Source organism: Lytechinus pictus, chromosome 7 (genome assembly GCF_037042905.1).
Source record: "Lytechinus pictus isolate F3 Inbred chromosome 7, Lp3.0, whole genome shotgun sequence".
NCBI classification, from domain to species: Eukaryota; Metazoa; Echinodermata; class Echinoidea; order Temnopleuroida; family Toxopneustidae; genus Lytechinus; species Lytechinus pictus.
Genome location: NC_087251.1, coordinates 35,692,678 through 35,706,635, shown reverse-complemented (window position 1 = coordinate 35,706,635; position 13,958 = coordinate 35,692,678). Strand labels below are relative to the sequence as shown.

At 34.1% G+C, this 13,958-nt stretch overlaps 1 protein-coding gene across 5 annotated transcripts in view; it reads right to left on the bottom strand.

Annotated features, from left to right (window-relative positions):
- Nucleotides 1–13,958, bottom strand: part of LOC135154767 (dihydroxyacetone phosphate acyltransferase-like) — an 88,571-nt gene that overhangs the window by 51,150 nt on the left and 23,463 nt on the right. For 3 of the 5 annotated variants that reach the window (XR_010294205.1, XM_064102582.1, XM_064102583.1), the window contains exons 10-14: nucleotides 13,661–13,740; nucleotides 12,642–12,782; nucleotides 11,756–11,864; nucleotides 10,010–10,103; nucleotides 9,083–9,144 (exon numbers count right to left, since the gene is read on the bottom strand). Coding sequence is in view for 4 of the 5 variants with exons in the window: in XM_064102582.1 (XP_063958652.1) it covers nucleotides 9,083–9,144; nucleotides 10,010–10,103; nucleotides 11,756–11,864; nucleotides 12,642–12,782; nucleotides 13,661–13,740 (486 nt within the window). In the remaining variant the exon portion in view is untranslated. Of the gene's footprint in view, nucleotides 1–5,766; nucleotides 9,145–10,009; nucleotides 10,104–11,755; nucleotides 11,865–12,641; nucleotides 12,783–13,660; nucleotides 13,741–13,958 lie in introns of those variants that run through there. The other 2 variants (XM_064102580.1, XM_064102581.1) reach the window with 2 other exon arrangements.

Sequence of the window (13,958 nt, the reverse complement as noted above, 5' to 3'; positions counted from 1 at the left end):
TTAATAATAATTAAAAACAAAAAAGACCCACGATCCTATTTATGTTGAATAACATGGAAATATAGCGTAGTCTTTCATCCAGACCCAGTTATAAAAATCATTAAAAACACAACAACAAAACAAAGACCCTGTAATGTTATCAACATTGAATAGCATGGAAATATGGTGTAGTCTTTGCTCCAGTTATTTCAAAATAGGGAATTATAAGAAACAATAAAAACAAACAAACAATATTAACAGAGACCCCACAATATCATTGATGTAGAATAACGTTGTTGTTATTTTGGGTTTAAAGGCGCGTATCATTCAGATATGAATATTTACGCCTATGATTAACTTGTCGTTTTTGTGGTATGCGTTATCACAGGGTTTTTATAGTTTGGAAGATGCAGGGGTCTAAGTTTTAAAATTAATGTTTCGCTTAATTTGTATTTTTAAGAGAACTGGGTGTGGGGTAAAGACAACACTATAAACCCAAACATTTTAACTGTGTTTATAATAATATTGAAAAAAAATCTAAGCCAAGACCAATCTTCATATTTATAATTATGAAGATTTTTTTTTAAATCTTTTAAATAACCGGGTATAGACAAAATAATAAGCATAATACTCGTGTTATTCCACAGGAATAAGAATATGACAAAGTCTTATGTTTTTAAGATTGTTTAGATTATTTTTTAAATGACTGGGTCAGGTAAGACAACGCTCTAAACATGTGATTTTCTACATGGTCTTAATTTGGCGGATTGTTGGTTTTTACATTCGTTGTTGGGGGTTGGGATTTATTGCTTTTTATTCTTGAAATAACTGTGTCTGGAGGAAAGTCTACAATCGATCTTCATGTTATTCCACAGTAATTAGATTATTGGGTATTCGTTTTAGAATATTTTTTAAACTATTTTATTTTTTTCAAATAATAACCAAGTTTGGAAGGAAATTTTTTATTATAGTTTCCTCCTTTATTCGAAATGTTCAGTGTACTTCTCTTTTTTGGCCGGCTATTCCTTTATGGTACAATTCTGATGTAAAAATTGGTGGAAAAGGTATATTCTTAAAGGAATGGTGGGACAAAGGCATTAGATTTATTAACGATTTATTAGATGAGAATGGAAAACTTCTGGAAAGAGATGAGTGTGAAAAAAGATTTTCAATCAAAATTCAGTTTCTTCATTATTATGTCTTATGTCAGATTATTAAATGTAAGTATAAAGCTCAGTTGAATACGTGTAATATGAAATCTAATGAACCATTATGCCCTGCTTATATCTTTCATTTACTGAAGGACAAAAAAGGATGTAGACATGTATATTATATCATGTTAAAAGAAAATGATGATAACTTGACTAAATTGTGTAATAGATGGTTTGTCAATGGCATTTCGATGGACACCAGAGATATGAAAAATTATTTTAAAACGATGTTTCGATGTACAACTTATACTACAATGAGGTACTTTCAGTACCGACTGCTAAATAAGATAGTATATTTGAATAAGGATCTTGTAAAGATGAAAATAACTGCAGATGCAAAATGCTCTTTTTGTGGAAGGGAAGAAGAAAACGCTATACATTTTTTTCATCAATGTCATGTGGTAAATCTTATCTGGGTACGATTTACAGACTGGTTATACAGTTTAACAAGATTTAGAATAAATCTTTCTGCTGTACATGTTTTGTTTGGTTTCACAGAAAAAAGAAACGATGCTTTAAATTGTTTAATAATTTGGACGAAACAACAAGTATACTCTGCTCGTGTGGAAAAAACCATACCTAATTTTGAGAAAATTAAACAATATATAAGAAAATGTTACAAAAATGAGAGGCAAATCAGTATTATGGAAAACAAAACACATAAATTTGATAAAAAATGGGTAAATTTCGAAAGAATTCTTGTCATTTTGTAATAAGATTTCCGGACCTTTATATGTATTTCTGTTTAATGTAAACATATTTTCATGATGAATGTGCAGTGTGTTTCGGGTGAGAGGTGATCAATTATTGTTGGAGTGGCCTTGTTCGGTGCTCATTTGTTCTTTGCTGCTGCAAGTGTCGGCGGCGGAACGGATGGGTGTAGGACATGGCCACTCTAGTATCGGTTGCCTTTTGCTTGAAATGCCCTGTAGGCCTATACTTTGTACAAAATTATGCTATGTGTGTATGATATGTTATTTCATTTATATCATTGTTAAAATGTTTATGCAAATATATGCCCTATCGGAGGGAAATAAAAAAAAGCTTTATAAAAAAAAAAAATGTTTGGAGAAAGGATGTTTGCTTTACCCATTCATTATTACAATGTTTTGTAGGGGTCTTAGTATTATTAAAAAAAAAATTGGTGTGGGGGTAAAGACATATTTTTTTACTAGGTGCAACTTTTGAAGATTGGTCTTAGATTTGAAGTTTTTTTAATTCATTTCTTAAATAACCGGGTCTGGAGGAAAGAGTACGTTTTAAAACTCGTGTTATTCCACAAGAATATGATAGGGTCGTACGTTAGAAGATTTTATTTTCATGATTTTTAAATGATAAGGTCTGGAATAAAGACAACGCTCTAAACCTCTTTTTAAAACAGGTTGAAGGATTGTTTGGTCTTAGCTTTGGAGGTTTTTTTATTATTACTATTAGCGTTATTTTGAAAAAAAAATAACTGGGTCTGGCTGAAAGACTACGATATATGTCCATGTTATCCATCATTAATAAGATTATGGGGTCTTTATACTGTTTTTGATGTTGTTGTATTGTTATTTATAATTTTGGAATAACAAGATTTGGAGAAAAGACTAAGCTCGATTTTCATTTTTTTCCACTGGAATACCATTATGGTATTTTAGTTTTGACTTATATAATGATTTTTTAAACAACCGTGTCTGGAAAAAAGACTTTGGACTTATATTATAATTTTTTAATATTAACTGGGTCTGGAAAAAGGCTTTGCACTTTTGTGCTATATCAACGCATTTCTATAGGGTTTTAGTTTTTAGTAACCGTGTCTGGAGAAAAGACTATGCTTGATTCTGAATTTACTCTTAGCGCATATATTCTCAATATGCGCCGTATAAGTTAAAACAACAACAAAGACATTAATTCCACCAGTTTTAATTAACTGGGTCTGGAGAAAAGACTAAGCTTGATTCTCATTTTTATTCCACTGGAATATCATTATCGTATCTTAGTTTGGACTTATATTATAATTTTTGAAATAACCGGGTCTGGAAAAAAGACTTTGGACTTATATTATAATTTTTGAAACAACCGGGTCTGGAAAAAAGACTTTGGACTTATATTACAATTTTTGAATTAACCGGGTCTGGAATAAAAAGACTTAGCACTTTTGCACTACATGAAAGCATTACTATAGGGTTTTAGTTTTTAGTTAGCGGGTCTTGAGAAAAGACTATGCTTGATTCTCAATTATCTTAGCGCATTTATTCACAGTACGCGCCGTATAAGTTAAAACAACAACAAAGACATTAATTCCACCAGTTTTAATTAACTGGGTCTGGAGAAAAGACGAAGCTCGATTCTCATTTTTATTCCACTGGAATCTCATTATCGTATCTTAGTTTGGACTTATATTAATTTTTGAAATAACCGGGTCTGGAAAAAAGACTTTGCACTTAAATTATAATTTTTGAAACAACCGGGTCTGGAAAAAAGACTTTGTACTTATATTATGATTTTTTAAACAACCGGGTCCGGAAAAAAGACTTTGGAATTATATTACAAATTTTGAATTAACCGAGTCTGGAAAAAAGACTTTGCACTTTTGTGCTTTATGAACGTATTACTATAGGATTTCAGTTTAGAACGGATTCGCCAAAAATCCCTTTAAATTTATTACATTTGTGGGTAAAGTCATTATCACATTTGTGGGCGATCAAAAATTATTACATTTGTGGGTAAAGTGCATTATTACATTTGTGGGTGAATTTATTACATTTGTGGGTAAAGTGTTATTACATTTGTGGGCGTTATTACATTTGTGGGTGCAACAGGGGGTGACATTATTTTGATTTTTTATGGTCAGGAAAAGATCGGATAAAGAGAATTATAATGTACCAGGATTACTCACAAGGAGGTTTAAAAATGATGAATTTTAAGTTGTTTGTAAAGTCTCAACGTTTTATGTGGCTTAAACGATTACTTTACGGAGAACGGGATGCAGGATGGATACCACAATTTTATTCAGAAATGATGAAGGCTTGGCAAGACTTAAAGAAATATCGTTATTCTGAAGAGGAGGTTAACCCTATTATATTCAATAATCAACATATTTGTATAAAAGGTAAAACGATTTTTGACAATGATCTTTTCAATAAAGGAATATTTAGCGTTGATCAAATTTTTGATAATGGCCACTTGAAGACTGTGACTTTTTTTCAAAATCTCAGTATTACCGCAAATCAACTTCTCCAAATAATAGATATTGTACACGCTATACCAACAAGTTGGAAAAATTCTAATAGTTCAATAAAGTTTTAAAAATTGATTTCGTAGACTTTGGGATAAGTATGAATATTGGAAAACAGGAAACAGCTTTTGAGGTAATTAAATCAAAAACAATTTATAACTTGTTTATTACCAATCTACAAGAACTATACAAATTAACACTCAAGGATGGTCACAGTGATTTTAATTTTACTGATGTAGAAATTTGTAAATTATTTGGATATATCAGGAGTACAACTTTTATAAGAAAACAAAGGGAATTTCAGTTAATGCTTTTACATGGAGCAATATATACAAAAGAACATTTAATGAGATTTGGTTTCGTGGGAGATAATTACTGCTCGTTTTGTTGTACATAAACTGAATCGTACTTTCATATACTCATGGATTGCATAAAAGTTAAACCTCTGTGGCAATTTTGTATTGATCATTTTTGTTTAGTTGAATTAAGAACTTTGAATTGGAGGAAAATATTCTTAGGATTACCTGGAAATTCTTGTAGAATCAAATGTGTCAATTCTGTTATTCTTTTTATTAAATATGCAATTTCTATTCCAGAGCTGAAGGCCATGTACCGTCATTCATTAAAATACAAAAATATATTACGGGTTGTATAGAGGGAGACATTCGCCTGGCAACGAAGTCAGGCAAGTTAAGTTTACATTTACAGAAATGGGATGAACTGAAGGTGAAAAGAGATTTGAATGTGAACAGGTGGGATTCGTCTAGTGTGGTGCGAGTGTGAATTCTTGCGTGAATGTTGATGATTTTCTTTCCTCTTTTTACTAGTTCTTTTCCATTTCCCCTTCTCTTGTATCAATATGATTTGCAGGTTTTCTTTCTGTATCCTATTTCGCAAAAAAATTTAAACGTTCATATGCAGATTTGTATATATTATGTTTGTTTACGTATGCATGGTATGTGCATGTGTGTGTGGGTGTTAAGGTGAGTGTGTGTATAATTATGTAAAGTTATGTTGAAGCTTGATGTAAAATGGGATGCAATTATAATACATGTATGTTGATTTCTGTTTTCATGCAAACCATTCAGTAATTCAATATTAATTATTATTAAAATACATAAAGGGTTGGGGGCTCAGTTTAGTTAGTGTTTTTTAGATATAAAAGTATATTTTTAAGGAATTTTATTCCGTCCTTATTTGCTTCAGTTTTTGGTAAATATATATATATATATATTTTTTGCATATCCTTGTTGATATAAAATGAATGAAGATTTGTATTTTTTTGTATTTATCTGGAGTTTATGTAATCCATTTCTATGAAATCCTTAATAAAAAACATGTTGAAATTTTTTTTTTGTATATACAGCTAGACTGCCTATTATTCGCACTGAAAACCAAGCAGTTTATTGATAAAATATATTAAACAACTGATTCATAGCAGTTCAATATAAATAGGAGGTTCAATTAAGTTAAGCATCTTGGGTTGAACTGGAGGAAGAACTTCAATAATTATTACAGAGTGAAATCCAAATCTAACAATAAAATGGAAAAATGTATTAGAACACGGTGCATTCAGTAAGCAGTCAAGAGGCAATCATTGCGATGTGATATAGAAATGTTATCATTACATGTATTGGGTCAGAAATAAATATGTAAGTACATTGCACATGATGTACCTTACAACGTACATTAGACTGCGGTTGTTTGTACTTTTTAAATTAAAGGTTGCTCAATCATATATAAGTACAGCGGGATGTCGAAAAGAAGTGAGAGTGAAGGGGGGGGGGGGTGATAAAATGAGCGAGACAGAAACAGTGGTGAGAAAAATGAGTCAGACAGTGAGAAAAATGAGAGACAGACAATGGGAAAATGAGAGAGGGAGGGGAAAACGAAAGAGACCCACACGGGGAAAATGAATGAGAGAGAGACAGTCGGACAGACATTGGGTAAAATGAATGAGAAAGACAGAGAGTGGGAAAAATGAGAGAGACGGTGGGGAAAAATCAGAGAGAGATTAAAGAGAGAGATAGAGAAATTATAAAGAATACAAAAGACCGAAAGAGAGAGAGAGAAAAAAAAAAAGGTTTTAGATGTTAATTGTGATAAAAAAATGGCTTCCATGGGCTTTTTAAATGTTTTTTTTTAAGTAGCCTAGGCCTAGGGCTAGGATATAGATTTCTAGATCTAGAGTCCAGGGGCGTCGATCCATTTTTTAGATTGGGAGAAGGGGGGGGGGGGGGGCAAAATCATGAATCAACGTTCGAAAGGCGCTCGATCACACAAACAAACAAACTCATCCCCCCCCACACACACACACATATATATATATATATAAACTCCTCAAAAAAAGTTTGGAAATCTGACTTTGATTGATAATCCCTCCTCGGTTTTAGTAAATATCAATGTGATATTAATGTCAATGAATAAATCATTTAATTCTCTTTAGAATGATACCCTACATGATATAATTATGGTTCACATGGAGGTGCAGTGCCTTGAAATGTAGGGCAAGGTCAAAATTCAAAAGTTCCAAAATGACACAATATTAAGAGTCACTGTTCGTTTTTCCGTGGTGATGAGTGAGTTTCTCAGCGGTTTCTTTTGACTTTGATCGATAATCCCTCCTCGGTTTTAGTAAATATCTATGTGTTATTAATATCAATGAATTATAGATCATTTGATTCTCTTTAAAATGATACCTATATGATATGATTATGGTTCACGTGGAGGTGCAGTGCCTTGAAATGTAGGGCAAGGTCAAAATTCAAAAGTTGCAAAATGACACAATATTAAGAGTCACTGTTCTTTTTTTCGTGGTGATGAGTGAGTTTCTCAGCGGTTTCTTTTGATATTGATCGATAATCCCTCCTCGGTTTTAGTAAATATCAATGTGTTATTCATATCAATGAATAGATCATTTAATTCTCTTTAAAATGATACCTATATGATATGATTATGGTTCACGTGGAGTTGCAGTGCCTTGGAATGTGGGGCAAGGTCGAAATTCAAAAGTTGCAAAATGACACAATATTGAAAGTCACTGTTCTTTTTTCCGTGGTGATGAGTGAGTTTCTCAGCGGTTTCTTTTAATTGTTTTCATGCACCTCAACATTAACATGGAATCAAACACACCTCTGCACAAGCAAACACATAACAAACAAACAAACCATCACTATATAAACCACAACAAAACATAAGAAATGAAGAAGCAGGGGCTTGATTTGAATGGATTTTCATCTCTATTGACACAGACAAAAGAATCATGTTCTGTATTGACCCTCCATGACTATTTCTGCTCGTTTTGCAGCTTTTCAATTCAGACCTCATCCATCACTTTTGAATCCTTTTCTTTTCGTGATGGCATGATTATAACAAGCATGGTATCATTTCAAAGAAAATTAAATGATCTTTAAAATGATATCGAATATGCAATGTGTAAAATTTGGAGTTGGGAGAAATTAATGGCCAAACTCAGATTTCCAAACTTTTTTTGCTCGTTTGCAGCTATTCAATTCAGACATCATCGAATACTTTTGAATCCTGCTCTTTTCGTGATGGCATGATCATAACAATCATGGTATCATTTCAAAGAGAATTAGATTATCGTTTAAATGATGTCAAATATGCATTGTGTAAAAACGGGTGTAGGGAGAAATTAATGGCCAAACTCAGATTTCCAAACTTTTTTTGAGGGGTTTATATATACATATATATATATATATCCGCCCCTGGGACAAATGTGTACTCATGAATATGATATATTGGAAAGGTCTACAATGTACATAATATTTAGATTGAAATACAGCATACGCCTGTAATAGTTTTAGCCAAATTGAAATACAAATAAAGCCTACAACAAAAGAATAGTTTTGTGTTGACTCTCGCATTGGTATGGTACGAACTGGTAGCGGAGTTAGGTGTCATAAGAGAGTCTTGCATGTAAACTTTAACGTTGACCTGAAAATGACCTTTGACCTTACCATGTGACCTCTGACTGCAGCCTAACATGCAGGTCCCCCAAGTCCATCTACCATCCAAGTTTGGTTGAAAAGTGACTTACGGTTGCGGAGTTAGGTGTCATAAGAGAGTCTTGCATGTAAACTTTAACGTTGACCTGAAAATGACCTTTGACCTTACCATGTGACCTCCGACTGCAGCATAACATGCAGGTCCCCCAAGTCCATCTACCAACCATGTTTGGTTGAAAAGCGACTTATGGTTGTGGAGTTATGTGTCATTAGGTTTGTGACGGACGGACGGACGACATTTGGATCCCTAAGTCTCGCCTTCACCTCTGGTGGGCGAGACAAAAATGTATTCTGTGATAAAAATTATTTGATGTATTAATGTTGTATAGTATCATGTCAGGTGAATTAATATAATAAAATAATATCATCAATATTAATAAATTCAAATGTTGTTCATTGAAAATAGAATCAACTTATGATTTATGGTTTGAACTGACCGACGTGAATGTTTCAAACTGTGAACAGGCAATTCTACAAAGTATGTATGTCTAAACCGCTACATGTGGAACCTCTTTGAAATCATAAGTCTATGTTGCCTAGTTCATATGAAAGGTTGCAATGAATTTGAACAGTTCATTAAGTGAAATGAGATCTGAAAAAAAATTGGGGGTGGTTGTACAAAAAATGTTTTCCTTGATACTTACTAATCTTGTCTGCAATCCTAGATACTGGCTCTGCAGACCATGAGATGAGAGGCCCGTTGTTACTGGAGAGAACGACGAGAGAAAGTAAAAATAATATGTTAACTTACCAAAGCCAAACTAAAGTAACGTAGAAGAGGCATAATGTTCACCATCATAATAACAATAGTTACACTCTTATAGGGGCATTCCGGCAAGACATACTACATAAGACTTTCACATCATAATGGGTACCAATTTAACACCTGGGTAGAGAGTGGCAAAAAGTGGATTGATGCCTTGCCAAAGACTAACCATGTGGTAAGTCCTGAAAATGAATGTTGGGAGGTAGAATAAAAAAAGTGGTTATTGAAAGGCAAGAAAGATATAGATGGGAGAAAGAAGTATCTTTTTTGTGAAATAGGATGAATTCAGTAAAAGGACTATGAAAAAGATATAAAATGATAACTTTGAGCAGAAGAATAGATGAGTTGAGAATTCTTGACATTTTAAGCAGTGTACCCGTTCATCATCAGGAGAGTCATCACTTCTCAGTATTATCTCAATCATAACATGGAGGAAACCATTACCGCCCAGCAGTAATACCATGCATACTTTATAACAATAATGATAATCCACCCCACTATAGCGCCTATTTTATCGTCTAATCATTTCTAAGCAACTATGCATCTTCTATGGGAATCATTTGGCACAATTATTTTCAATTTATACGTACAGACACTTAGTGGTCATTTTATTGGATTCTTTTCTTACTCAATTGTAGATCACTACCACAGCTAGAATTTACCATTACATAATTCTATAATTCCCATAGACTTTGTGCAGGAACCACAAGGTTTTAGTTGGAACAAGTAAATACAGACAAATTGATGAAATTGATTACTAATAATACAGGATCCTTGTGAGGATATAACTTGATTGTACACTCACCTCTTTTCTCTGACTAGGATTCCTATCTGGGTAAGGGCAGTCAATGCATTGGTCAGTAGATTCAAAGAGAGTATCTCATAGTGATGCAATTTACCTGGAAATCAAAAGAAAATAAAATTGACCAACTTCATTTATCACAAAGCAGTACACTTCAAAAATTCCGGTGTTGATTTAACACCAGCCCGGAATCTATATATGTCCACACCAGAGAAGTGTTAAACAACATCGGTTTTGGTATTAGTCTAACACCAGATAGGTGTTTATACAACACCAATTAGTTTTAAAACAGCATCGGTTTGATTCCAAAATGGTGTTGTTTCAATACTTCTCTGGTGTGGACATATAGAGATTCCAGGCTGGTGTTAAATCAACACCGGAGTTTTTGCAGTGTAGTAGTACTTATAAAAAAATAACTTAAGCAGCATCAAATTTGCTCTTTGGAGTGCTCTAGGCCCATAGAGGTAAGAATTAAAAAAGAAGATATATTTTGAGCATTTACAAAAAAAAGATTCAACAGAGATACAGGTTTGGATATATTCAGGAAGGCTAGTCCACAAAGTGGGGCATGTCCTAGCAAAGGATCTTTTTTCCACAAACATCTTGATACAGGAAGAACACAATGCATGGCATTATTTTTTATAAGGGGCCCATTGCATATAGTCACTATAATGATAACTTTGCTATCTAATGGTAACTACCATGGCAACGTTCATCAACAGCCAATCAAAATCAAGGATTCCATGCAAGTTACCATAATGGTAAATTTTATGCAACGGGACCCAGGTCTTGTAGGGACAGTGATTTTCCTTTTTTAAAAATGGCCTTTTCCGTTTCAGCATGTCTGAAAAATGAAAATTCTGTTTCCTCATAGTCTTTGTGTACATGAAAAAGTGACAATTCCGTTATATAGAAAGTCAATATGCATTGAGTAGCGATGTCACAATACCCGTGCTGGTCAAAATTTTTATCTGCCACTGTACTAACAACGCTTTAGAATCCACTTTCATCGGATCTATACGCGCACACAAAATATTTTAAAACTTGTTCCCTCAACTTATTAACTTCCTTCCAGACTTTCGACTCACCATAAGTAAGCGGACGTAACAAGTCAGTAAGTCATGGGAACGAGTTTAAGTCAAGGAAATTAGTTACATGTTGAGGGAACAAGTTATTAGTCAAGGAATGACCCCTAAGTTGAGGGAATGAGTTAAAGTTGAGGGACAAACTTAGTCAGTAGAACAAGTTGTTATGTGGTGGAAGAGTTATGAAAAAAACAAACCAAATGTCACCTTGAGGGCTAACCAGCAAAAGAGGCCACAATTAATATACAAATAATGAATGTTTATGAGTGCAATGGACAGAATACTTTATGAGGTGAAAGATGAAATGATCCATTCAACGACGCTTCACCGAATGTAGTATTCTGTCCATTGCACTCACAAACATTCATTACTTGGTTTATACGACACCTAAAAATAGATTCTATTTCGTATTCCCATGCAGTGCGAGCTTGGTCTGTTGATGGTCGCGTGGCGTACATGAAACATGCGCGCTGCGAATATGAGTGGTTTTACTTGTGGTGCTTGCAATGGACAAGATCGTATTGATCCAAAATTGGACGGTAGATGACTTCATTGTAAAATGGGCTGAATGATCGATATCAAACAACCATTCAAATGACAGGGATCTATCTAGGTGTCATATAAATGGAACTATTGGAATTATCAATAAGAAGTTGTGAGTTACCTTGTGAGATGATGGTAGCTATCTTCAACTGGATATCTTTAGCTATTTGTTTGATAGGAACACCTTGAGGAGACGATGAGGGATGCACCATCAGATACTGACATACCAGCTATACAAGGAAAGAAACAATGAATATTTCATAAAACATCAGATTAAATGGTATGTACTGATATACCAGCTTTAACAGCAGAGAAACAAACAATTTCAACAAAAAAAAACATAATAAAATGTAAGGACTCATATACCAGCTATAACATGAGAGAAACAACAAATATCTCATAAAACAGCATGTTAAATGGTAGATCTCCATGTGCTATCAATGTAACACATTAGAGAGTCTTCAAAAGAATATTTCATACCAATTGAAGGGCTTGATTGGCCTCAATGCCCCTTTCACTGGCATTGGATATTTTGCGTCCTGTTTATTTATTTTTCCTATTTTGGAATGTAATATGTAATGTACCCTGGGAAAAAGTGGCTTTGCCATAAAGATTTTGAAATATCAGGCCTGAAGGTTACTTCTGTTCATCAAGTGATTATCAAGTAGTTATGTAAGGCCTGGCTCACACCTTTGCATTTTGGGCTAGCATTCAACTATTGATTGCCTGAACGCAGGCAAACGCAACACAATGCAGCGATATGCAGCTGAAAATGCGTAGGTGTGAGCCAGGATTAAATGAAATGAATGTTATTTCAGGTCTTAGCCTTTTAAATTCTATATAAAGAGAAACAGGGTGTATTCACGTGGCCTACAAGCAGTTGGTCTACTTCTGAAATAGTTAAATACCACATGGAATAACTCAATTTTGGTTTACTTTCAATTTGGTCTAATTGCTGATTTGTTTACACTAATCTTGGTCTAATATTAAAAGGTGAGAAACCTTACCCAGTATCCGAGCAGAAAAGGTGACATCATCTCGGTAAAGAAAGAAATCTCTCTCTCCCCTTTGGCTGTTATTCTCACTTCTCCTCTGTCACTCTCCAATGTCCCACATGCAACAAATATGGCAAGAGTGCGCTCGAATTTCTGAATGGGGAAAAAAGGTAAGAGTCGAACAATTAATCAGCAGGATGTATACAAGGCATGTTGAGTGGTTTTATCATGTTTTAAATTTCATCATGTTTGGCGTCACCTGTGCCTGGGAGGCGAAAAGGCGAATTACTATGACCCGCAAGTCTCTCCTCCAGATATAACTGTTTGGGAGGAGTGCAGGTGGACCACTACACCGGGGTTTCCCCCCTACTCTTGTACGAATAGTGCAGTGGGTTCTTAACGTGCAAAGGTGGTGACTCTCCTCTACACGGGGCCTCCATTTCACGTCCTATCCGAGGGACGGAGTGTTTTCCATTGTAGCATAGCCTGCATCTATGAAACATGGGAGAGACGTTTACACACAAAGCACTGGCTTCAGTCATCGGCCTGGGGTGGACTCGAACCAATGATCTTTGGTTCAACAGGCAGACGCGTTACCGACTGAGCCAACAACGCTCTCAAGAGTGTAGAGTAGAGTGCCTGACTCATGAACGGGAGGTCGTGGGTTCGAGCCCCTGCCAAGTCATAATAAAGACTTTAAAAATGGGACCTTTGGTCTTTTTGTCAGGTGCTCAACTTTTGTGAGTGGAGAAAGGTAATAATATGTTTTGCAGGGTGGGCTTGAAAATCAGCTAATGGTTGAAGTGGCTCTCTGGGTAAATACTGTATGAGTTATAATTATTATTTGTATCATGTTTACACCACAATCTGTGGGCTGTAATCAGTGCTAAGTAATTTAAATAACTTGAAAATATTTTCATAATTTTTAAAATAAACACATTAAATATCAAAGCAGTTCAGATGGGGTAATAAAAACCAATTTAGCTGGCATTTGTACACAAAAAGTAAAGAAAAAGAATAAAAATTCATACCTGTTGAGAATGAATGGGATTTGATGTAAATTCTTCAGTAAACAACTTGAAAAGGAACTGATACTGCTCATAAAGCTCATCTGTGAACAAAGCAAAACAAATGAAAGTCTCCATTATTTTAAATATATTATATGTCTCGAATGACTATCATTCAATTATTACAATCATGAAATAGATATAAATTTTTACATTCAATTCAATTTTCATTACCTAGCTAAAATAAGCAAAATTAAAGATACTGGTAGAGGAAAGAAGTTGCAGTAAGCACTGATTTCATGAGATAGAAGTTTGTAAAACA